This window comes from Rutilus rutilus (genome assembly GCF_951802725.1).
Source record: "Rutilus rutilus genome assembly, chromosome: 11".
Classification (NCBI taxonomy): Eukaryota; Metazoa; Chordata; class Actinopteri; order Cypriniformes; family Leuciscidae; genus Rutilus; species Rutilus rutilus.
The window spans coordinates 25,255,128-25,278,575 of record NC_140216.1 but is presented as its reverse complement, the minus strand read 5'-3'; the positions used below and the strand labels follow the sequence as shown (position 1 = coordinate 25,278,575).

Genomic DNA, 23,448 nt, shown 5'->3' with positions numbered 1-23,448 from the left:
TTACTGTACATATTACAGTAAAATACTGTTCAAATTACAGAAACCCGTTACAGTGTGCTGCCTTTGACACTGTGAATCATCAGATACTTCTCTCCACCCTCTCATCACTGGACATTACAGGAACAACTATTTACTGGTTTGAATCCTAGCTCACAGGTAGGTCTTTCAGGATTGCCTGGAGAGAGGTATGCAAAGCACATCAACTGATCACAGGGGGTCCTCATTGCTCAGTTCTTTGAACCCTCCCTCTTCTCCATATACACTACAAAACTGGGACCCATTATACAGGCACATGGTTTCATCTAACATTGCTATGCTGATGACACACAGCTCTACCTTTCATTTCAACCATATGTTCCCACATTAGCTGCACGAATCCCAAGCTGTCTGTCAGATGAAAAAACATCACCTGCAGCTCCCTGCCAATGCGACTCTACAGCATGATTTCACCATCCAGCTAGGTTCATGATCAATCACCCCATCAAGGTTGGTAATCTTTGAGGACCAACTGACCTTAAAAGACCACATTGCAAAGACAGCTCATTCATGCAGGTTTGCACTACACAACAGAAAGGTCAGGCCTTTCCTAACAACACAACTTCTCATCCAGGCCTTGGTCATTTCTAGGCTTGATTACTGCAATGCTCTTCTGGCTGGACTTCCATCATGTGCGATCAAACCTCTAGAAATTATTTAGAACGCTGCACCACGTCTTGTCATCAACGAACACAAAAGGGCCCACGTCACACCTCTCTTCATCTCTCTGCACTGGCTACCACTTGCTGCTTGCATCAAGTTCAAGGCATTGATGCTTGCTTACAGATCTACCACAGGCTCTGCACCGTCCTACTTCCATTCGCTCTTATGAGTCTACATCCCTATCAGAAGCCTACGAGCATGAGCGACGGCTGATGGCACCATCACAGAGAGGCACAAAATCTGGAGTGATCTCCTTGCCTTCATCCGGAATGCAGAATCCCTGACAATATTCAAACTCATCTCTTCCATGAGCACTTAACCTCATCATAATTTTTTTTTTTAATCGATGCGTTCACTTCCCTTTAATATCTTATGCTAGCTTATGCTACTCTAAGCAATGTCTGAAACTTTGTATTTTGAGCACTTCTTGTGTTTATTTGCCTCTTCATGATCGCTTGCTGTATTCCTCATTTGTAAGTCGCTTTGGATAAAAGTGTCTGCAAATTGAATACATCAAAAAAGTCATTTTTTACAGAGCATGTTTAGCTTGTATAGCCTAGTCATGTTTTTCTGGAAATGTTTCATTAAGATAGGTGGCATATTAATATGTTTAAGGTCTGGAAGTCTTGAGTGAGGGCTTCCCCCTCCCCCTCTCCCTGTGAAAAATGTACATTTACACACAAACTGATGACCAGCCATAACTTTCAGACGCCGTCTTTATTTTCCTAGCTTAGAACTGTCACAGAATGGAAAGCACAGGATTGTTCTTCGTTGCTTCTGCTGCTGCTGTTGCTTTGGTTTGCTATAGATGATGTGTTTTTATTCTAGATTTGAACTGACAGAGTGTGTCTGCTTCCTAATGTTATCTCCTAAGGGTAACATGTACAAGGTAACATGTACAAGAGAACAGCAAAGGTCCTAGCACTGAACCTTGTGGTACGCCATACTGAACTTTTGATCGATAAGACATCTCTTCATTTACTGCTACTTCCTAATGTTATCTCCTAAGGGTAACATGTACAAGGTAACATGTACAAGAGAACAGCAAAGGTCCTAGCACTGAACCTTGTGGTACGCCATACTGAACTTTTGATCGATAAGACATCTCTTCATTTACTGCTACAAACTGATAACGGTCAGATAAGTATGATTTAAACCATGCTAATGCAATTCCACCAATGCCAACATAATTTTCGAGTCTATTTAAAAGAATGTTGTGGTCGATAGTGTCAAATGCAGCACTAAGATCGAGTAACACTAATAGAGAGATACAACCACGATCGGATGATAAGAGCAAATCATTTGTGACTCTAATGAGAGCTGTCTCAGTACTATGGTACAGTCTAAATCCTGACTGAAAATCCTCGCAGATACCATTTCTTTCCAAAAAGGAACATAGTTCTGAGGATACTTTTTCTAGTATCTTTGACAGAAAAGGTAGATTCGAGATCGGCCTGTAATTGACAAATTCTGTAGGATGAAGTTGCGTTTATTTAACAAGTGGTTTAATCATAGCCAGCTTTAAAGTTTTTGGTATGTATCCTAATGACAAAGATGAATTAATGATATTAAGAAAAGGATCTATGACCTCTGGAAGCATCTCTTTCAATAGGGTCTAACATACAGGTTGTCGATTTAGATGAATTAACGAGTTTAGACAATTCTTTCTCTCGTATAGCAATGAATGAATAAACAATTTCCTCAAGGAGACTACAATACACTGCCACATGCAATAATGTAGTAGACAGTTGCATAGTTATGATTCCCTTCCAGTCGGGCATGTTTGATGTAGTTGACGTGTCGACTGATTGGGATCACGCTCGGGAGCTTGTCATCTTCGAGTATTGTAAAATGAGCCTATGCACATTGGCGTGCGAGATTATGCTTCAGATTGAATTACAACAAATTACTTACAATTCGTGTTGTATTACAACAAGCGAGTGTGTCGGTGCTTCTTCAGGAAGTCTCTCCCGGTGCTGGTGGTTTTACAGCGTGTGACAGTGGTGGTCGCGAGCTTTCTAAGCTCTCAACTGCTGTTTTAACAGCAAAGCAATTTCTGTTTGTGTTTGTTTGTCTGACAGCCGGTTGAGGGCGAAGGGAGTGAATGCTTCACTGGTACAGGCTGCCCCATCCCTGTCAGTGTTGCCGCGATCATTCCCCTGTGTGCTCCGGCACTGATGAGAGCGTTTATTTCCTGAAAGAGCAACATGGGTGTGTTTACGTCTTTTTCAAGATGCCATTCCGCCCGTGCGTTTATGGATGCGGCTGTTCCCTGTCCCCCTGAGATGGTCACAATTGTTGCATCACGTGTTTGGGCTCACAGCATGCTGAAGCAGCTTTTGTGGATAGTTCGTGTTCTCATTGCGGGAACATGACTGTCTCGGTGTTGAGATCAAGACTCGCCTTCGTCCGCGAAGGTGGAGTCCTCATTTGCACACCCCACACTCGGGTGCCGTGTGAGTTGGGTGATCGTTGGGTTGAGCGCGCTGGCCTGTCTGTAATGGACGGGCCAGAGGTTCCAATGGAGGTTCCCCAGGAGAATAGGATGCCGATTGCAACATCGGAGGGTGAGCTGGGCTATGGAGATGCTGACTCAGCTGTGTTGTCCCTTTCGGGGAGTACAACGTTGCCCGAGCCGAATCCACAGTTATCAGCTATGCTGTAACGGGTCGCTGCGGCTGTCGGGTTCGAATGGAACCCTCCACCGTGTCCCGCTCAGTCTCGGTTGGATGATCGCTTTCTCTGGGGCGGGCCGTGCTGGTTCTCAGCCCGCCGCCCCAGTACCTTTCTTTCCCGAGGTGCATGGAGAACTGACCAGGTCGTGGATGGCACCTTTTACGGCTGGAAACGACCTGAATAGTTTCTCCCCCCTCACTACCCTTGAAGGAGAAGCAGTGAAGAGGTTACGTGGTTACGTGGAGGATCTGTGACCTCTGGAAGCATCTCAGTAGCTTAGTCGGTATAGGGTCTAACATACATGTTGTCGATTTAGATGATTTAACGAGTTTAGTAAATTCTTCCTCTCCTATAGCAACGAATGAATAAAAATTTTCTTCAAGGATGCACAATGCACTGCTTGATGCGATACTGTAGTAGACGATTGCATAGTTATAATTTTCTCCCTGATATTATCAATCTTGTTAGTAAAGAAGTTAATAAAGTCATTACTGCTGTGCTGCTTGAAAACATCTGGGGTTGAAGATTTATTTTTCATTAGTTTAGCCACTATTTCAAATAAACACCTAGGGTTTTGTTTATTTTCTTCTAATAGGTTTGAAAAATAAGCAGATCTAGCAGCTTTTAAGGCCTCTCTGTATGCAATCGAGCTCTCTTTCCATGAAATGCGAAATACCTCTAGTTTTGTTTTCTTCCAGTTGCACTCCATTTTTCTGGCTGCTCTCTTAAGGGCCTGAGTGTGCTCGTTATACCACGGTGTTGGACTATTTTCTTTAATCTTCTTTAAGCGCAAAGGAGCAACTGTGTCTAAAGTGCTGGAAAAGAGAGAGTTAAAAGTTTCTGTTGCAATATCTAGTTCCCTTTCGTTGTCACTCCGAGTTACGTCGGATGACGACGAATGGGGTTTCGCTTAGAAAGCCTGTCATCTTCGAGTATATAAAACGAGCCAATGGCAATGAAATGCCATGGGTCTGCGGAATTTGCATAGCGTAACTCCACCCCACCCTGGGGGTATATAAGTAAGTACGCTGGCAACATGCAGATATGTTTTCGCTTCGGAGCCAAGAGTTTTCTTCACTCCTACAAGCCATTCTGTATCATCTTCACTCTACGAGACGCGGCACGTCTTTTTCAAGACGGCTCGCCCATGTATTTCTGGATGTGGGCGCGTGATTCATCTGCCTAACGGTCACGAGTGCTGTTTCGCGTGTTGGGCTTATTCATGCTTGGCAGCGCTCGTGGATGAGTCATGTTTTCTTTGCGGGAACGTGACCATCGCGATGTTTATAGATCGAGACTCAATGATCTCCGTGTGGGTAGAGTCCCCTCTGCCACACCCCAATCTATCTCTTCCTCGAGAGGGGATACTTTGGCTGGTGGCCAGGGTGATCTGACGGTTACAGTGTGGCATAATACCGACGAGCATTCCTCGGGCCACGCCCCCCTCCACATCGCAAACCGTGGGGCTTCCGTGTGTGCCTGGTTCCTCTCGGGGACCCAGTGTTTTCATTCGGGGCACCAGCAGGTGGTGTCATGTCACTCACAGCATCACAAGGCGGGCTTGATTCCTCTGGAAATGAGGATTCGACAGCGTTGCCTCCCTCTGGAGTGTCAGCGTTAGTCGGGTCAGATCCAGAGCTGATGGCCATGCTTTCCCGGGCAGCTGAAAGCATCGGTTGGAGTGGCGTCGACCTCCCCCTCGAGCGCTGTAGGCTTACGATTGGTTCCTGGGCGCGTGTTGCTCTCAGCACTCGCTCCCAGTGCCTTTCTCCCGGACGTGCATCAGGACACCTCCGGCTCGCGAGAGTCCTGTGACTTGTCGCGCCCCGCAGGCATCCTCCGCCTTCGCTGCACTCGATCGCGTGGCGATCATGGGCTGTATGTTCTCTGTCACTATCGTGGCACAGGCTTGCAGTGCTGTGTGTCGCCTTTGCCTTCGAGGCAGTGCTGACTCGGGAGTTCTGTCAGACCAGGCCGCCGTGGAACGCTGGTCCTTCCCTGGCCAACACTGACGAACGCGGAAACTCGACCACGCCCCCACGCAGGGACACTATGCCTCCCATGTCTGGGCTGGTCGATCCGCCACGCACACTACTGACCTCGCTCTACGGGCGACATCGGTACCTGCGTGATCCCGGGGCCAGGTGATGTCCACAGCTGTGGTCCAGGAATGGGCTCAGCCAGGTTGATGTGAGGGGTCTGAGAATTCATTTTCTCAGCTCCCCCATGTCCCAGGCTGGGCTCCTTGGCTGTGTGGTTGAGGACTGTACCCTACAGTCTTTGACCCCCCCAGAAGCAGACTGAGGCCTTCTGCACCGACGGTCATCCGTCTGTGCGGTCTCCTTAGTCTGCTTCCCGCCGAGGCCGCCTCCCTGCGGCCCCTCCCCTCGAGCCTTCACTGGCCCCGGGCAGGAGAGGGTTGCAGGAGGGCGGCACCGCCGTCTCCGCCCCTTAGCCGGCCAAACACCAGGCTAAGCAGCATTCTTGAGACGAGTGGTTTGCTCGGCGGTGTGGTTGAGGACTGCACCCAACAGTCTTCGACCCTCCCCTGAAGTGGACTGAGGCCTTCTGCACCAATGGTCATCCTCCCGTGCGGCCTCCTTAGTCTACTCGGGGCCGCAAGTCTGCACCCTATGGCACCCTCGTCCCGATCTTTGGAACCTCCACGTGTGGTTCCTGGACGGGACGAGGTAGGTTTGAGTACCCTACCACCAGTGGTGGTGGCTACCATCACTTCCACTAGAGCATTGTCCACGAGACATGCCTATGCGTTGAAGTGGAACCTCTTCGTCAACTGGTGTTCTTCTAAACAACAAGAACCCACGAAATGCCCGATCAGTGTTGTGCTTTCCTTCCTGCAAGAAGGGTTGGAGCGAAGGCTGTCTCCCTCCACCCTGAAAGTGTACGTTGCCGCTATTGCCGCACATCACGACGCAGTCGAAGGTAAGTCCGTTGGAAAGCAGACTTGGTCATCAGGTTCCTGAGAGGAGCGAGGAGACTAAATCCTCCTCGCCCTCCTCTCGTTCCCTCTTGGGACCTCTCAGTGGTTCTAACTGCCCTGTAGAGTGCTCCCTTTGAGCCTCTGCAATCAGTGGAGCTTAAGTTCCTGTCTATGAAGACAGCGCTCCTGGTTGCATTGGCCTCCATCAAGAGGGCAGGGGACCTGCAGGCATTTTCGGTTGACGAAGCGTGCCTGGAATTCGGACCGGCTAACTCTCACGTGATCCTGAGACCCCGGCCTGGATATGTGCCCAAGGTTCCCACCACACCCTTTCGAGACCAGGTGGTGAACCTGCAAGCGCTGCCCTTGGAGGAGGCAGACCCAGCCTTGGCACTGCTCTGTCCAGTACGCGCCCTCCGTGCTTACGTTGACAGAACGCAGTGTTTCAGGACCTCAGACCAGCTCTTTGTCTGTTATGGTGAGAAGCTGAAGGGAAAGGCTCTCTCCAAGCAAAGGTTGTCCCACTGGTTAGTGGACGCCATTGCTTTGGCATACCAGCAGCAAGGTCGACCAGGTCGCTGGAAAACGCCTGAGTTCAGTCTCGGCTCCTCAGCGAAGACATATCTGCATGTTGCCAGCGTACTTCCTTATATATCCCCAGGGTGGGGTGGAGTTACGCTATGCAAATTCCGCAGACCCATGGCATTTCATTGCCATTGGCTCGTTTTATATACTCGAAGATGACAGGCTTTCTAAGCGAAACCCCATTCGTCGTCATCCGACGTAACGTCTCCGTTCCCTACTCAGGGAACGAGGGTTATATACGTAACCGAGACGTTCTTCTAGGCTATCTGGGATGCTGAGCTGATGAAACTGATCAGGAAGATCATTAATAAAGCAATCTTTAGTGGCAGAAGTGATAGGTCAAACATATTTGTAGTCGACTTTGCAGCCTTGGCTAAATGAAGTTTACACAGGACTAAATAATGATCTGAGATGTCATCGCTCTGCTGCAGAATTTCAACGGCATCAACATTGATTCCATGTGATAATATTAGATCTAGAGTATGATTACGAGAATGAGTAGGTCCTGACACGTGTTGTTTAACTCCAATAGAGTTCAGAATGTCTTTAAATGCCAATCCCAATGCATCTTTTTCGTTATCTACATGTATATTAAAATCACCAACAATTAGTACTTTATCTGCAGCCAGTACTAACTCTGATAGAAAATCCGCAAATTCTTTGATAAAGTCTTTATGGTGCCCTGGTGGCCTGTATACAGTAGCCAGCACAAATGTTAAACGTGATTTATCATTTACACTCGATAGTGTTACATTTAGCAACAACACTTCAAAAGAATTATATTTAAAACAAGACTTCTCAGTAATTCTGAAGATATTACTATAAATTACAGCAACACCTCCCCCTTTGCCTTTCAGACGAGGGTCTTGTTTATAACAGTAATCTTGCGGGGTGGACTCATTTAAAGTAATATAATTGTCTGGTTTTAGCCAGGTTTCTGTTAAACACAGCACATCTAGATTATAGTCTGTAATCATATCATTAACAATGAGTGCTTTTAAGTAAGGGAAGTAAGGGATCGAATATTCGGCAACCCAAGCTTTATTATTTGTTCATCCGTATTATATCTGTTTTTTATTTGTTGAACATCAATAAAAAATTTACCCTTGAATGGGTTTAGGAGTTTTTTGTATGTCCTAATTCGGGGAACAGACACAGTCTCTATATGATGATATCTAGGTGAAAGAGGCTCTATGTGATGGGATTTATCTGACCTTGGTGACGTGAGACAGCTAGCAGACAGTCAGTTTAGCCAGTCTGTCTGCTTCCTGACCTGAGGCCCAGATTGTCATGTTTGAGCTCTAAGACTATGTGCCATATTACTAGAGAGAAGAGCAGCACCATCCCAGGAGGGATGAATACCATCTCTTTTCAACAGGTCAGGTCTGCCCCAAAAACTTTTCCAATTGTCTATGAATTCTATTTTATTTTGCGGACACCACCTCGACAGCCAGCCATTGAGTGATGACAATCTACTAACTATCTCATCACTCTGGCGAACAGGAAGGGGGCCAGAGCAAATTACAGTGCCTGACATCGTACTTGCAAGTTCACACACCTCTTAATGTTAATTTTTGTGATCTCCGACTAACATCATTAGTGCCGACGTGAATAATAATTTTAGAGAATTTATGATTAGCATTAGCCAGAACTTTAAAATTTGCTTTGATGTCAGGCGCTCTGGCTCCCGGCAAACATGTGACTATGGTGGCTGGTGTCTAGACCGTGTGCTCATGAGTGAGCTCCACACTGCAACTGACTGGGCTCTCCGGAGCACAAGCGTTGCGGCCTGCGCGATCGGTCTAGCGATGTCCACCCTGGTGGTTCAGAAGCGCCATAGTTGGCTCAGCCTGGTTGATATGGCGGATGCGGACAAGGTTCGGTTCCTGGAATCCCCAATTTCCCAGGTTGGGTTGTTCGGCGACGCGGCGGAGAACTGCGCCCAACAACTTTCTGCTGCTCAGGAGCAGATGGAGGATGTCCATCTGCCCGAGCCATCCTGGCCCGGCGGCCCACTGCTGCCATCAATCCACCGCCGGTGGTAGTTCCTCCACCTGCACGTTGCCGAGGGTGCCCCCCTGCCGCCGCTCATGCTCCTGCTGGGCCACCGCAGCAGCCTTCACTCAGGCCTCAGCGGAGAGCTAGCCGCAGGCAGGCCGCCCAGCCTGTATCAGACGCTGCCAAACCAGGTGGCAAGAGAAAGACTAATCATCCCTGATACAGGCCACCCAGGGATGGGGGGAGGAGTTCTTGAGATGGTTTCTGTTCCACCGCCGGCTCCACGGAGTTCAGTGGTTCCCGAATTGTCAGAAGAATAAATTCCTCTATTCCTGGGTTCCAAGAGGGTCAGATTGATGATGTGCGACCCTGTAAAGCCTCGCAACCATCGATCCTCTCTTGTGTTGCCAGCCGGCAGACGGGTACGATCCAAGGACCCGATTACGCCTTCTCCCTTACCCAATGCCGACCAGTGGAAACAGGTCAGTGCTGCAGTGCGTACTCAGACCCCGCTCCGGACCGCCCCCCGGGCCATCCGATCCCGGTCCCTGCTCTCCACTTCACTGCCCCACCCCAGGTATGTATGTGGTGCCTCTGATTCCCCTAGGACGGTTTTTGGAAACCTGAAAAGTGCTTTCCAATCCATCGAGCTGGATTCTCCGCACCATCAGACTCGGCTACACGATTCAGTTCGGCCGCCGTCCACCCATGTTCAGAGGCGTTTGTTTCACTTCAGTGTCGAGCGAAAGAGCCCCTGTCATGCGTGTGGAAATTGCAGTCCTACTGGCGAAGGATGCGATAGAGCCAGTTCCCCTAGCCAAAATGAAGTACGGCTTCTACAGCCCCTACTTCATTGTACCCAAGAAAGGTGGTGGGTTAAGACTAATCTTGGACCTGCGTGTCTTGAATCAGGCCCTTTACAAGATTCCGTTCAAGATGCTAACAGCGATTGACCTGAAGGACACGTACTTTCATGTCTCCATCCTGCAGCGACACAGGCCCTTCCTGCGTTTCGCGTTTGAGGGTTGAGCGTATTAGTACAAAGTCCTACCCTTCGGGCTGGCCCTGTCGCCCCGCGTCTTTACGAAGATCACGGCCATTGCTCTCATGAGAGAGCATGGTGTTCGTGTCCTTAACTACCTCGACGATTGGCTGATTCTAGCTCAGTCTCGGGAATAGTTGTGTGAACACAGGGACTTGTAGCTCCAACATGTCAGCCAGTTGGGTCTTTGGGTTAACTGGGAAAAGAGCAAACTCACCCCCGGGGAGGGGATCTCTTTTCTCGGTATAGAGCTGGACTCAGTCAAACAGACGCCTCACAGAGGAACGTGTCCAGTTGGTGCTGAACTGCCTGAATACGTTCAAGAGCAGGACAGTGGTCTCACTGACATTTTTTCAGAGGCTCCTGAGGCATATGGCAGCCGCAGCTGCAGTAACGCCGCTCGGCTTGCTTCATATGAGACCACTTCAGTACTGGCTTCATGGCTGAGCCCCGAGGTGGGCATGGCAGAGCGGCACGCTATGGGTGACAATCACTCGAGTCTGCCGCTGCTCCTTCAGCCCGTGGTCAGACCCTTCGTTTCTCCAGGCCGGAGTGCCCCTAGAACAAGTGTCAAGGCATGCTTTGCCAGATGTTTTATTCCCTAACCGAGGGCACTCTCGGCACGGATGCACTGGCACACAGCTGGCCCCGGGGCCTTTGCAAATATGCGTTTCCCCCAGTGAGCCGTCTTGCACAGACACTGTGCATTGGTCAGGGAGGAAGAGGAGCAGATCTTGCTAGTTGCCCCTTATTGGCCTGACCGGACCTCCCCGAACTTGTGCTCCTCTCATCATCCCCTCCCTGGCCCATTCCTCTGAGGGAGGACCTTCTCTCTCAGGGACGGGGCACTATATGGCACCCGCACCCAGAGCTCTGGAAACTTCATGTCTGGTCCCTGGATGGGACGCAGAGGTTCTAGGTAATCTACCACAATCAGTCGTAGACACCATCGCTTCAGCAAGAGCACCCTCTACGAGGCATGCTTACGTATTGAGGTGGAACCTGTTTGTTGATTGGTGTTCTTCTCACAGAGAAGACCCCCGAAGATGCTCGATGAGGACCGTGCTTTCTTTCCTGCAAGAGGGGTTGGAGCGAAGGCTGTCTCCCTCCACCCTCAAAGTGTTTGCTGCCTCTATTGCCGCACATCACGATGCAGTGGAAGGGAAATCCGTGGGAAGGCACGACCTGGTCGTCAGGTTCCTTAGGGGAGCGAGGAGATTGAATCCGCCTTGCGTCCCCTCCATACCCTCTTGGGACTTATCTCTGGTGCTGACCGCACTTCAGAGACCTCCCTTTGAGCCTCTGCAGTCAGTCGAGTTAACAATTCTGTCGTTAAAGACAGTTCTCCTGCATGCATTGGCCTCTATCAAGATGGTAGGGGACCTGCATGCATTTTCGGTCGATGAATCGTTCCTGGAATTCAGGCCAGCTAACTCTTTTAGTCACTGATCACTGATGTCATATGCAAATTTTATGATGTGATTGGAGGAGTGTGTGGGGATACAGTCATTTGTATAGAGGCAGTATAGTAGTGGACTCAGCACACATCCCTGTGGGGAACCGGTGATGAGAATGAGGGTGGAGGAGAGGTAGAGAGTGAGACAGAGTCTGACAAACTGAGGGAGGTTAGTGAGAAATTCATGGTACATTTACTTTAATGTAAATTGTTGTGATGTTACTTGAAAAAAACATAAACAACAACACCTTGTTTCTACATCACTCTCATATGTAAATAGCTTAAATCATTACTGCCCACTGATAGCCACGATAACTTCAATGGTATGCAAAATAAGTACTGGCTTTATGTATGGTATACCGTCTAGGTTTTGGTCTCTTAGATATCGCAGGTTTCCCTGATCCCCTCTGTCTGTCTGTTTCTCTCTCCATTCCTCCAGCGTTGGGTGTACCCAGCAGTGCAGTGTTGCTGTTTGAGCTGGAACTACTACAGCTGCAGAAGGGTGTTCCTGAGGGCTTTTTGTTCATCTGGCTGCAGGACAGTCCTGAGCCACTGTTTCCTGTCATGGATATGAACCAAGACCAGGAGGTACCACTGGAGGAGGTATGTTTTTTTGCTGTCTGGCTAATTAATGTTGAACCATTTCTTTCTAGGTATATAGAACTGAGCGGCCCATGGACTGATGCCCCATTTAGGCCCCCCACAAACAGAGGTTGTATTAAAGGGATAGTTCACCCAAAATTTTTAATTAGCCCATGATTTACTCACCCTGAAGTCATCCTAGGAGTATATGACATTCTTCTTTCAGACGAATACAATCAGAGTTATATTAAAACATTTCCTGGCTCTTCCGAGCTTGATAATGGCAGTGAATGGCTGGAAGTCCATGAAAGCACATTTATTCATGTTTAAAGTGTCTCAGGTGGTTAATAAAGGTCTTCTGAAGTTAAGTGATGCGTTCGTGTAAGAAAAATATCCATATTTAAAACTTTATCGACTAAAGTAACTAGCTTCCAGCAGACGGCCGTACGCATTGACTTACGCCAAACGAGTAACACTTGAACTTGATGCACAACATAATGACTGAAAGCTCTGCCGGAAGAATGAAGAATGGAAGAATGTCATATACATCTAGGATGACTTCAGGGTGAGTAAATCATGGGCTAATTTTCATTTTTGGGTGAACCATCCCTTTAACATAAAGGGCCCTATCTTGCACCCAGCGCAATTGACTTTGTACACCGACACATGTATCATTCCTATTTTGCACCTGACGCACAGCGGACTTTTCCCTGCACAGACGCACGTCGGTAAGTTAGGAAATGAACTTGCGCTCCCGGGGGCAGTTCAGCGCAAAGAGGAGGCGTGTTCCGGCGCAAACGTTCCCTGGTGCTATTTTGCAGGTTTAGAAAACAATTCCGCCACTGACCAGGAAAAACCTAGTCTAAAGTCAGTGGCGCGTTGCGCATGTTATTCATATGCTATTTTAAGGGCGCATGTTTGGCCATAATCAATGTAGCGTGTGCACAACGCGCATACACTTTGCTTATCTCATCTACACGCAGACGCAGCAGTTCTCATTTTTAGAAAACCATACATTATTACAAGGAAAAATATTAACACACGAGGGAAATCATTGTTGTGTCCATGAAGATGTGAAAAAATAGGCATAAATCTAGCTTACACATTTAGCCAAATTATTATACGCCTGTTTAACCGAAGCTAATTTGGGTGGGTTTCTCCCATCCCCAATGTCACTTCTCTGTGTTTTACGGCCCTGACTAGAACGTCTGTCTCCTCGGCTGTGAAGCGTTCCTGGCGCGCGCCTGGCAAATCCGCCGTCATAATAGCAATCTGCAATGGAAAAAACGGGCCTGCTCTTAAAGGGAATGTGAGATGTAGCTCTGATTGGTTTATTTCACGTTACGCCCAAACCACGCCTATGAATAATGAAGCTACTTCAGACCAACCCATTTTAGATTTGCGTCGTGCGCAAGAGTCATTTATCCCGCCGGTATAACAGCAACAGCGCCCAAGACCCGCCCACAAAGTTACTTGTGTTTCGCACATGATACTTGCGTTTCAGATCGTCAAAATAGGGCCCAAAATGTTACAGAATTTTAAGAATAAATGTAATTAAAAATGAAGCATCTAGTCTACTGGGCATTCTTGTGAAACTGACATGTCCAAAAATTTACCATCCAGTCAATTTGCAACCCAGTTCACGGGTTATTTTGGCAAGTTTGTAATAATTTTGTTACCATAAGATTACCATTTTCAGTTATTTATAAACATGTTAATGGCAAAGGTGTAAATTCACTCTATATAGCACAAACAGGGCTACCATAATATGCGAGCAACGTGTATGTAGATGTTTGTATTTTTAAGAGAATAATGTTTATGCGTGGTTATTGGAAAATTTTTTAATGAAAGTTGCTGAATTAAGACCACAAAACACATATTAAATATGTGTCCACAAGACTTTTGACTAATGGATGTTGTCCCTTTGAGTTCTAGCTTCAAAATTATGTGAAAATAGTCTTGCTTTATCGTTCACAAAAAAAAATACATTGATTTAAATGGTGTAAAACAGGTTTTGCTTGGAAAGCCAATATGCGAGGGGGAGGAGTAGTTTACACCTTAGATTACAATGTCCCACCCACTCTGCATAATGACTCTGCATAATTAGCCATTCATTCAGGTGTGACACTGACTGAGCCACAATGCAAGGACAAAAGATGTATTTAGAAGAAGACTTATATTGACCATTTAAGATTTCGCTTACATCTATCTTGTAAAGATGTTTTGCTATTTTATTAAAAATGTTACAATTACAACAATAATTAAAGCTGCAAGCAGCATTTATCGGGGTTCAAGCAGTTAAGGCCTTTAAGCACAAAAGCATCAAAAGTGATTAAGTTTTATTTAGCAAGCATGTAACTACTGACATAATAGATGGAAAAGACCATTTACAGGAAATACCATAGGAAATATATGGTTTTAAAGCTTTTTAGCAGTTATAGCGCCACCTATGGTCCGATCTCCATAAAAATTGGCATGCTTGTTAATGATGTTATGTCACATATGCTCACCAATTTTTGTGAAGTTCTGAGTTTTCATTTAGGATTTATAGGCTTTTTAGTGTTTTTTTTGCCACGCCCCTTTTCTAAATGACCCTATTACAGCCATCTACATGCAAAAGTTCAACTTTTTTTTGATAATTATTGATCTAGAGTGTCCAGAGAATTGTCCTAGACTGGTCTGGTTTCGATCGGGCGAAAAACCTAGGACTAGTTTGCAAAAGTAGGTTTTTAACATAATTACGAATATTTAATAAACGGTTTAATTGACAGCATTAGTTCTTGAGGCAAAGTTGTTCAGCATGAGCAGATCTATCAGATGATATGCATTTTGTGACGATAAGTGTAACACCACGTGATTACAGAGCCATAAAACTCGTTAGCGCCAACTAGTGGCCGATTTCTTTCAAAACTCTTACAGACCTCTAGGGCCATGAGTCGAACATGCCCATCGAGTTTCGTTCCGATCGGCCTCCGTTAACCTTGTCTAATAGGTGCTCAAATTTCATTGGTCGATGGCGGCCATGTTTTTCGAGATACGCCAATGTCCTCATAGACATACATGGCACCTTGGACCAAGACACTGCATACCAATTTTCAAGTCAATCGGACTAACGGTCACGTGGTCATAGCCGTTTTCATGTTTTTTTCATGTTATAGCGCCACCTAGTGATCAATCGTCGCGATTTTTTTACTGTGACCCCAGATTGAACTCATACACATGTGCACCAAGTTTGGTGAAGATATCTAATTTCATTCTCGAGTTATAGCCATTTTAGTAAAATAGGCTCCTCCCACAACATTAATTTATCACCCCCTGGCGATCAGGAATCGAAATTTCGACTTTTTTTCGATAATTATTGATATTCAGACTCCAGAGAACATTTCTGCACTGTTTTGGATCCAATTGGACAAAAAACCTAGGACTAGTTCGCAAAAGTAGGTTTTTAACTAAATTCAAAATGGCGGACAATTTGCATAGAGTAAATGAAATCGGAGATAAACGTTTTGACCTTCAGGTTTCCAGCTTTCCAGTGATATAAGACACTTGAGTCTACGTCATACAGTCTAGGAGTTATGAGCAGTTTCGCGCTTTTGGTTGCTATAGCGCCACCTATGGGCCAATTGGGGTCATATTCTCTGAACCTCTCCTCGATTTTTGTACTACCATCTGGCAAAGTTTCAAAGCTCCAGCTCTTACGGTTTGGGCTGCACGATGAGTTTTACGGCAGAAGAAAAATAATAATAATAATAATAATAATAATAATAATAAAAATCAGTACAATTACAATAGGGTTTCAGCACTTCGTGCTTGAACCCCTAATTACAATTTCAACAATATTTCAAGTGTACTCTTTCTTTGTAAAAAAAAAAAAAAAAAAAGATTATAGGCCTACATTTTATCATATGTATTCATTAGTTTGAATATAGCAAATATATATAAATATATATAATATATATAAATAATATAGTTATATATATATAGTTATATATATATATATATATATATATATATATATATATAACGTTAGATATGAGCAGAAATTGCTAAACAAAAGCTTATTTGATGTGGCAGTATATTCTACAGTAGCCTAAAAACTGTAACCAAATCTAGTCAACAAGTGACTGACTGTAACGTTGTTTTTATGAAATATTAGGGCATATAAATGCTAATTTGCAGTTTAATACGTTGCTTATACAAATACATTTTATTTCAACATATTCCAGTCGATTTTTACTCATCTCAGTAGGCTATAGCAAAGCAGTTTATTCTTTCACACACAGACGCGCAATTCATATTTAGGCTAAACAGTCTTTACAAATATGTACCCTTCATTCATCTCGCAGAAAGGCGAGTCATATTATAGAAATGCGATTCATCTTTTTGCGGTTTGCATAGGCCTACACTAACGTTATTCCATAACGTTATTCCACATCAACACTTGAGAAAAGAAAACAGCCTACCTCACTCCTCAGCGGGATCTGCTCCTCATATCAGGAGATATTGCTCCTCATATCAGCACTGTTCTGAGGAAACTTTTCTCCATAAGGTAGGCTATATTATGCCTCACTCGATTGCGACGTGCTTTGTTTACAGCTGATGTGGGGGCGTTTCACAGACTGAAATGGTTCTCAGAATTTGCGTTTGAATAGCACGCGCTCTCCGGGGAGTGGTCAAATTACTTTTGAATGGCTCGTAATGAGCTCGACTGGAGTCGCTCTCTTTTTATACAGATTACAGCTGAGAATATTTGTTTTTTATATAAATTACTTCATTTAAAAGATGCGATCTCAAGCTTTATGCCCGTGGGTCTGTTTGCCTGTTTGACTGAATTTTCGCGGAGTTATAGATCATTTTCGAACGCGTTTCAAATGGGAGTTTACTGACAGAGAGAAGGCAGAAATCGCATCATGTTAATTTTTCTTTATTTGTCAAAAAGCAAAACACTTTATTTTTATTGTGAGTATACAGAAAAAAAATAGAAACTGAACAGGATCGATTGATGTATTACACGAAAATGAAAGATCAAAATTAACAGAGCATTTAGTGTTTATTTTCATTGCTAAAAAAAAAAACGAGCAAAACGTTTTTGGTCCCCAGAGGGTTAAACATGCCACTTCCTGTTGCCAGCAGGTGGCGCTATGACTTTAACTGAATATGAGCATGACAATGTGTTCAGGACAGAACGCTTATCAAAAGTGTAAAGTTTGGGGCAGATTGGACATTCCATGCCTGAGTTACAGCAACTTCCTGTTTCATGGCGAAACATCAAAATTTGTCAGGCCGCCGAGGACCCGCCCTTCGACGAAAACTCAAGATCTTGGCAATTTAACGTCGCAAAGGCCTTAAGATTACACTCACCAAATTTAAAGATGATCAGATTAAAACTGTAGGAGGAGTTCGTTAAAGTACGACGCCTGAAAATGGCAAAAACTGCACAAAAATCTGAGAGGAAGTTGAAAATGGCTGACTTCCTGTTGTGTTTAGGGCTACGCTCCAAGATACTTTTTTGTAGGTATTAGGTCCTTGCATGTATGTACCGAATTTCGTATACGTACGTAGAACATAGCGGGAGGCGCACTCCGTTGAACTTTTATAGGTGGCGCTATCGAGCCATTTTGCCCTGCCCAATTCTGAAACCTATATCAGATGTAAATTTTCACCAGTTCTGACGCGTGTGCAAAGTTTCGTGAGTTTTCGAGCATGTTAAGGCCCTCATGTTTAGGCCCAAAAAAATAAATATAGCTGCGAGCAGCGATTGCGGGCCAAAGCCGGTGGCACCGCCACCCTGGTGCCAGCCACCGGGGTGGCGGTGTCACCAGCTTGGGCCCTCCATCGCTGCTCGCAGCTATATACAGTGAGGAAAATAAGTATTTGAACACCCTGCTATTTTGCAAGTTCTCCTACTTGGAAATCATGGAGGGGTCTGAAATTGTCATCGTAGGTGCATGTCCACTGTGAGAGATGTAACAACACTGAGTCAGTTAAGGGGATTTATTAGCTCAATGAGAATTAATATTCATAAGATATGAATATTAATGTGCCGTATACACAAATTAATTTATTCTAAATAGGCGATAAGTAGGTAGAATTTATATGTTCAATTAGGGGAAATTTAGGTAAAAGTTAGTGTTCATTTATCATGCAAATTATCTGTCCGGCAGACAATATGTACAATTTCTGAACAGAAACCTATCAGTCTATAACACCGACAAGATATCCTTCTTGTGGCCACAGAGAACGATACTTTAGGGTTTATAGACAATTTAGATATTTACTGGTAGAACTAAAAATAGAGCTTGGAGGTAATCGCACTCTCAGGGATTCCAGCAATGTAACAATATGAGACAGATTCAATTTCATAGGATTATAAAGTTTTAATCAAACAACTAAGATTACATGTACTAATTCAATCACGCAGGAGTAAATATGCATAAACAAAACAACATAAACGATCGCGATAAGACATAAAATAAATCAAAGCAAACAGAATAAAATAATAACAAGATTATGAGAGGGAAAGAGAAAATGAGAGAGAGGAAGAGAGAGAGTTTTGGGTGTGTGTAGGTGTGGCAGCGTGTATGTGGGAGTTCAGGAGCACGTGTGTGTGTGTGTTTGTGTGTGTGGATGTGTCTGTGAGTCCAGATAGTGTTCCGACGGGTCGCCCGCGGGACATAGGGTGCTTTGAAGGGTTAACTTTATGAAAGACAAAAAAAATAAATATGTACTATGTGTCAACAATTATTTACAGTGAATCTGAATAAGGAATAGAATAGCTCTAAGTGTAACCTTTCATTAGAGCCCAAAATTTTGCCTGTACAGTAAAGCATTCAAGAATAGCAGCATGTTATGTGTCTGTGGTTACAAAGGGTCATTTGGAGTCTCCAAGTGGCCTTTTTTGGGGAGCGCCTAGACATAAACTTAGATAAACCTGTGTAAAACACTCATTAGCTTAGGTTTTGTTATCAACATTTAAATTGGGCTTGGTAAGGCTTCATGCTGTGATCCCACTGTGTTTTCCAGCTAATACCTCCCAGCTATAGTTATCTGCAGGCATCTTTTTACAAAAAAAAAGTTAGGCGGAAATTTTTTTCCCTCTTTTTTAGTGTGTTCAAAGTTCTATTACTCAATACCAGTGAGACTTACAGTGATTCTGACTGTTTGGGAACAAACCTCAAAGTGTCCCCTTTCAAAAGAGACCAATACCATGCATATACTCCAAATGGTTCAAGAACAGCATCCAATTTAATTTGGGTAGGCCTTTTTTAGGTGTTTTTGGCAGAATTTGCAGGAACGCTAACAGGTTAAGAAGAGTGTGAGATTGTGTGTGAGAGAGTCAGAACAAGGAAGAAGGCAAACAGTTTAAAACGTTACTTTCAACGAGAACCCAAAGGCTATAGCAATGTCCAGACAACTTAAAACAGCATTTCTTTTGGATCTGCGAATTTAAGGATATACAGTACTTGTTTGAGGCCCTCTTGTATGCGTCTCGTGTAACAAAGGCACCTGGAACGCGTGGTCAGCCGCTTCGTCAGAGGCGAGGTTTGGTTGCAATGGTAACTCAGAGAGTTTGTTAAACTTAGCCCAAAGATAATTTAGCCTTAAGTTGGTTTCGTTGGTTTGTATGAAAAATTATCAAACTGAAATAAACTATCAAGAAAAGAAAGACTTAGAGTAAAAACGAAACAAAAAGAAAACGAGGCTTCTTTGAAGAAGGAAGGAGGCAGGTCTCTCTCTCTCTGTTGAACTGCAAAGTTTAGAGAGCCGGCGCGTGTTTTTGAAGGGACCACAGCCACGCCTTCCTCCTGTTTCGGAGCCAATCACCTGGAAGGGCGGGTTGTGTGGGATCTCTAGCTCGGCTTGGTACTCTTCACTTGGGAGATGGTACAAAGCAAGGTCATCTAGGTGGAGGATGGCTCCTCGTGGGACTTGAATCCACATGTTTTGGTTAAGCAGATTGACGCGTGTAGCGGTGTCGTGTTGATCATAGGTCAGTGTTGCCGACCTTACTGGAGTGTTGACGAGCCATCGGTTTCCTACGATTTCGGCTTGCGTCTCAGTGACTTGTGCGCGAGGTTTAGCGTCAGCCGGGCAACGTGCGTCGTTAGCAAGATGTTGCAGGCCACAAATCCCGTCTGTGTTGTCTCTGAGGAAAGGTTTGCTTGGACAGAGATAGTGAATGTCTTTGGTGAGCGTGCACATGTGCAAGTTAGGGGCTAGGTACAGTTGTGGGTCGCTGTCGTGGTAAGCTACCACCTCTGGAGTCCGTACCTTGAATTGCGTGTCACCCTGCCAGAATCCAACGTTAACAATGTCTTTGAGTCGGTAGATTCGGCTTGACTCTATGACGGGCAGACTGAGGAGGAAGGCCATTTCTCCCTGTGCAGGGTCAACATACAGTGGAATGGCACTGCCCAAGGAGTAGGCAAGGTGTAATTGCACCGGGTCAGTGGGTGTGGTTATGGCGGAAGCCAGCACGTTTTGCACTAGGCTTAGGGGTATCAGATAGGGCGGAATCCTACCCATGGCCAAACTGTCCAGAGAGGAGCTCACTTCTCTGAGCATGTCGGACATTAATGCGGTGACCAATTGGGTTTGGGCGAAGTCATCCTGGAAGACATTGAACAGCGCTTTCATGGAGTTCACCGTCTGATTCAACATGACACTATGCGTGTTGAGGATGGTTACCGTCCCTCTAAGGGTCTTGCCTATGGTCGTCAGGGATGCGCTCTGTGTGGTGAGTTGATCTTTTAACTGTGGGAGTTCCGTCTGGATTTCGGCTACCTGCCGTCGCACAGTGGCGATGTTCACGGCGTTGACACTGGACATACCAATGTTGAACAGCGTGCCTACGGCCGCAGCGGCCCCGAGCAATGCTCCCAGGAAGCGCTTGGAACGTTTGTTGTGTCCCGTCAGTTCGGCCTGCGTGACCGTCATCTTCTCAAGTTGGCTCAGCATGTGTTTGATGTCAGCTTCCGCATGGTTGAGGGCGGTTTCTGTCCATCTGGCACCTGCCCAACTGTACTGGACGACTGTTTTTGGGTAGTGCGCACGGTAGACGTTTCGAGGGTCGAGTCGCACGTACACTTTCTGGGTGTGTGTTCGGCAATTCGTGATAAGCAGTCCGGGCTGCTCTCTCAACACAATTCCTGAGGCTGGCCCTGGTGAGATGACATCGGGTGGTGGTTGGCCTCTGGTCGTCTGAAAGCACATGATGGCAATCCACAGCAGCATCCTGTTACAGGCAAGAGAAAGGGAGAGCTGGAGGAGAAGGGAACAGAGAGGAGGTACAGGTCAGCGAGGGTTGTTCTGGATTGCATAGGACAGTTGTTTTCGTTGTGATGACGGTGGTTGAGTTTAGCTGGTATTGGCCTCTTCCCGTCTGTCTTTGCTAAGGGCCAGATACCGTCTAATCTGATTGCAGTGGACCCATTTGAGAACTGGTTCTCTTGGTCCCCGTTTAAGCTGGATCTGGTATGCTACGGGGGAGAGTTTGTTCACTATTTCATGAGGTCCAGTCCAATGGGGCAGAAATTTTTTTGACAACTGCTTGGGTGGCAAGGCGAAACTGTAATACAGGACTTTGTCGCCCACGCTGAGTTCTTGGTGTGATGCCTTTCGATCGTAATATGCTTTCTGGCCCTCGGCGCTGGTTTTCAGGTGTTGCTGGGCGAAAGCGAAAGTTGTTTTCAAATGTCTATGGAGCTCATCCAGATACTGGGACGTGGGCAGTGGGCAGTGGGCAGTGACAAGGTTGTGGTCTCCTGGTTGGTACAACAGGTGTAATGGTAGGGTCATCTGCCTTCCGGTCATGAGTTCAAACGGCGGTACTCGCGTTGATTCCTGCGGGGTGGCTCGGATGGCCATCAGTACCAGGGGAAGTTTCACATCCCAGTCTTTTTGATTAGCCGACACGTACTTTCTCAACATGGCGACCACCGTTCTGTTAGATCTTTCTACCTGGCCCGATGAGATCGGTTGGTGGCTGATGTGGAGTTTAGCTTGCACCCCTAGAACTCTCCAGATCTTGTGCATGATCTCTGCGGTGAAATGAGTACCTCGATCTGAGTTGACTCTTAGTGGCAGTCCGAATCGGGAGAAGATGTGGTTCATCAGGAGGTATGCCGTTGTTTGGGCAGTGTCGTTAGGTGCTGGCAAACATTCTACCCACTTGGTGAATTGGCACACCACCGTGAGAAAGTACTTATTGCCTCTTGTTGATCTGGGCAGGGGTCCTACCCAGTCAATTTGAAGGTCTGACCAGGGGAACGTGATCCCTCTGCGTTGCAGTGGGGCTCTGTGATTTATGTTTGTTGGTTGGAACTGACAGCAGACCAGGCATTCTCTCACGTACTCTGCTACATCCTGCTGCATACATGGCCAATATGCCACCTGTCTAAGTGTCTCATACGTGGCTCTGGTACCGTGGTGTCCCGCGTATGGTGCGTTGTGGGCGTGGTTTATGAACTCCCCCCTCTGGCATCGGGGCACAACGAGTTTAGGCGAAGTGGTGTCATCGGTGACAAACCATAAAATGTCGTCCCGCACACGCAGCTTATGTTTGCAGTTATGTAAGTGTCTGAGATCTGAGTCATCGCTGATGTCCGAAGGTGCGATAGGGAAGGTGGAGGGGTTGAGGAGGTGTGTTTTAAATGTTTTTATGGCAGTGTCAGAGGCTTGCATGTCCGCAATGTCGTTGTTTGAAATTTGCGGAGTTAGTGATATCAGTTGTGAAGCAGTTTCAGCAGCAGGTGGGGGCCGCTTGCTGCGGGTTATCACTGTGACGTCGGGGGTGGGTGAGGGTTTCGGGGAAGACCACGGTTCACCGTGTAGGGCGCCCGCTTTTGCGAGGGCGTCGGTGTGGTCATTGAAGTCTTTGTCTTGGCCTGGGATTTTGGAGTGTCCTTTCACCTTTTTCCAGTACACGGTGACGTCGTGTGCTGTTGTGATGTTATCACATTCCTGGAACAGGTGTTGATGCTTGACAGGCTTGTTGTTAGCAGTTTTGAACCCATTCTGTTTCCAGGTGGGGAGATGGCATACAAAACTGAGTCTGGCATAGTTAGAGTCTGTGCAGATGAGAAGTTCTCTGATGTTATGGGCCGATGCGATTTGCAGAGTTATGAGAATTGCTGCTATTTCTGCATATTGTGATGACTGGGGGCCCAGCTTGAAGTCTTGTGGTGGGCATGGGTGGTTGTTCACCCATAGTACCCCTGCACCTGCTTTCAGGATGCCCTCGCTGTTGTAGGAGCACCCGTCAACGTAAGCTGTGGGCATACCTTCGCACGCATTCTTTTCGAAGTACCTGTGACAAGTCAGTTGTGGCTGCTGGGGCTCGGGTGTTTCCGGCGTTGCATCAGGTGAGTTGTCAGAGCAGTTTTGACATGCCGCCAAGCTGTTACCTAGAGCAGATTTGTGACTTTGTGCATATCGGGCTTCGACATTTCTTCCTTGGAGAGCCATTAG

At 46.1% G+C, this 23,448-nt stretch overlaps 1 protein-coding gene across 2 annotated transcripts in view; it reads left to right on the top strand.

The window, feature by feature from the left end:
• fkbp10a (FKBP prolyl isomerase 10a) overlaps window positions 1-23,448 on the top strand; it is a 355,663-nt gene that overhangs the window by 299,250 nt on the left and 32,965 nt on the right. For both annotated transcript variants that reach the window (XM_084423726.1, XM_084423725.1), the window contains one exon: window positions 11,837-12,000. In XM_084423726.1, coding sequence (XP_084279852.1) covers window positions 11,837-12,000 — 164 coding nt within the window. The remainder of the gene's footprint in view (window positions 1-11,836; window positions 12,001-23,448) is intronic.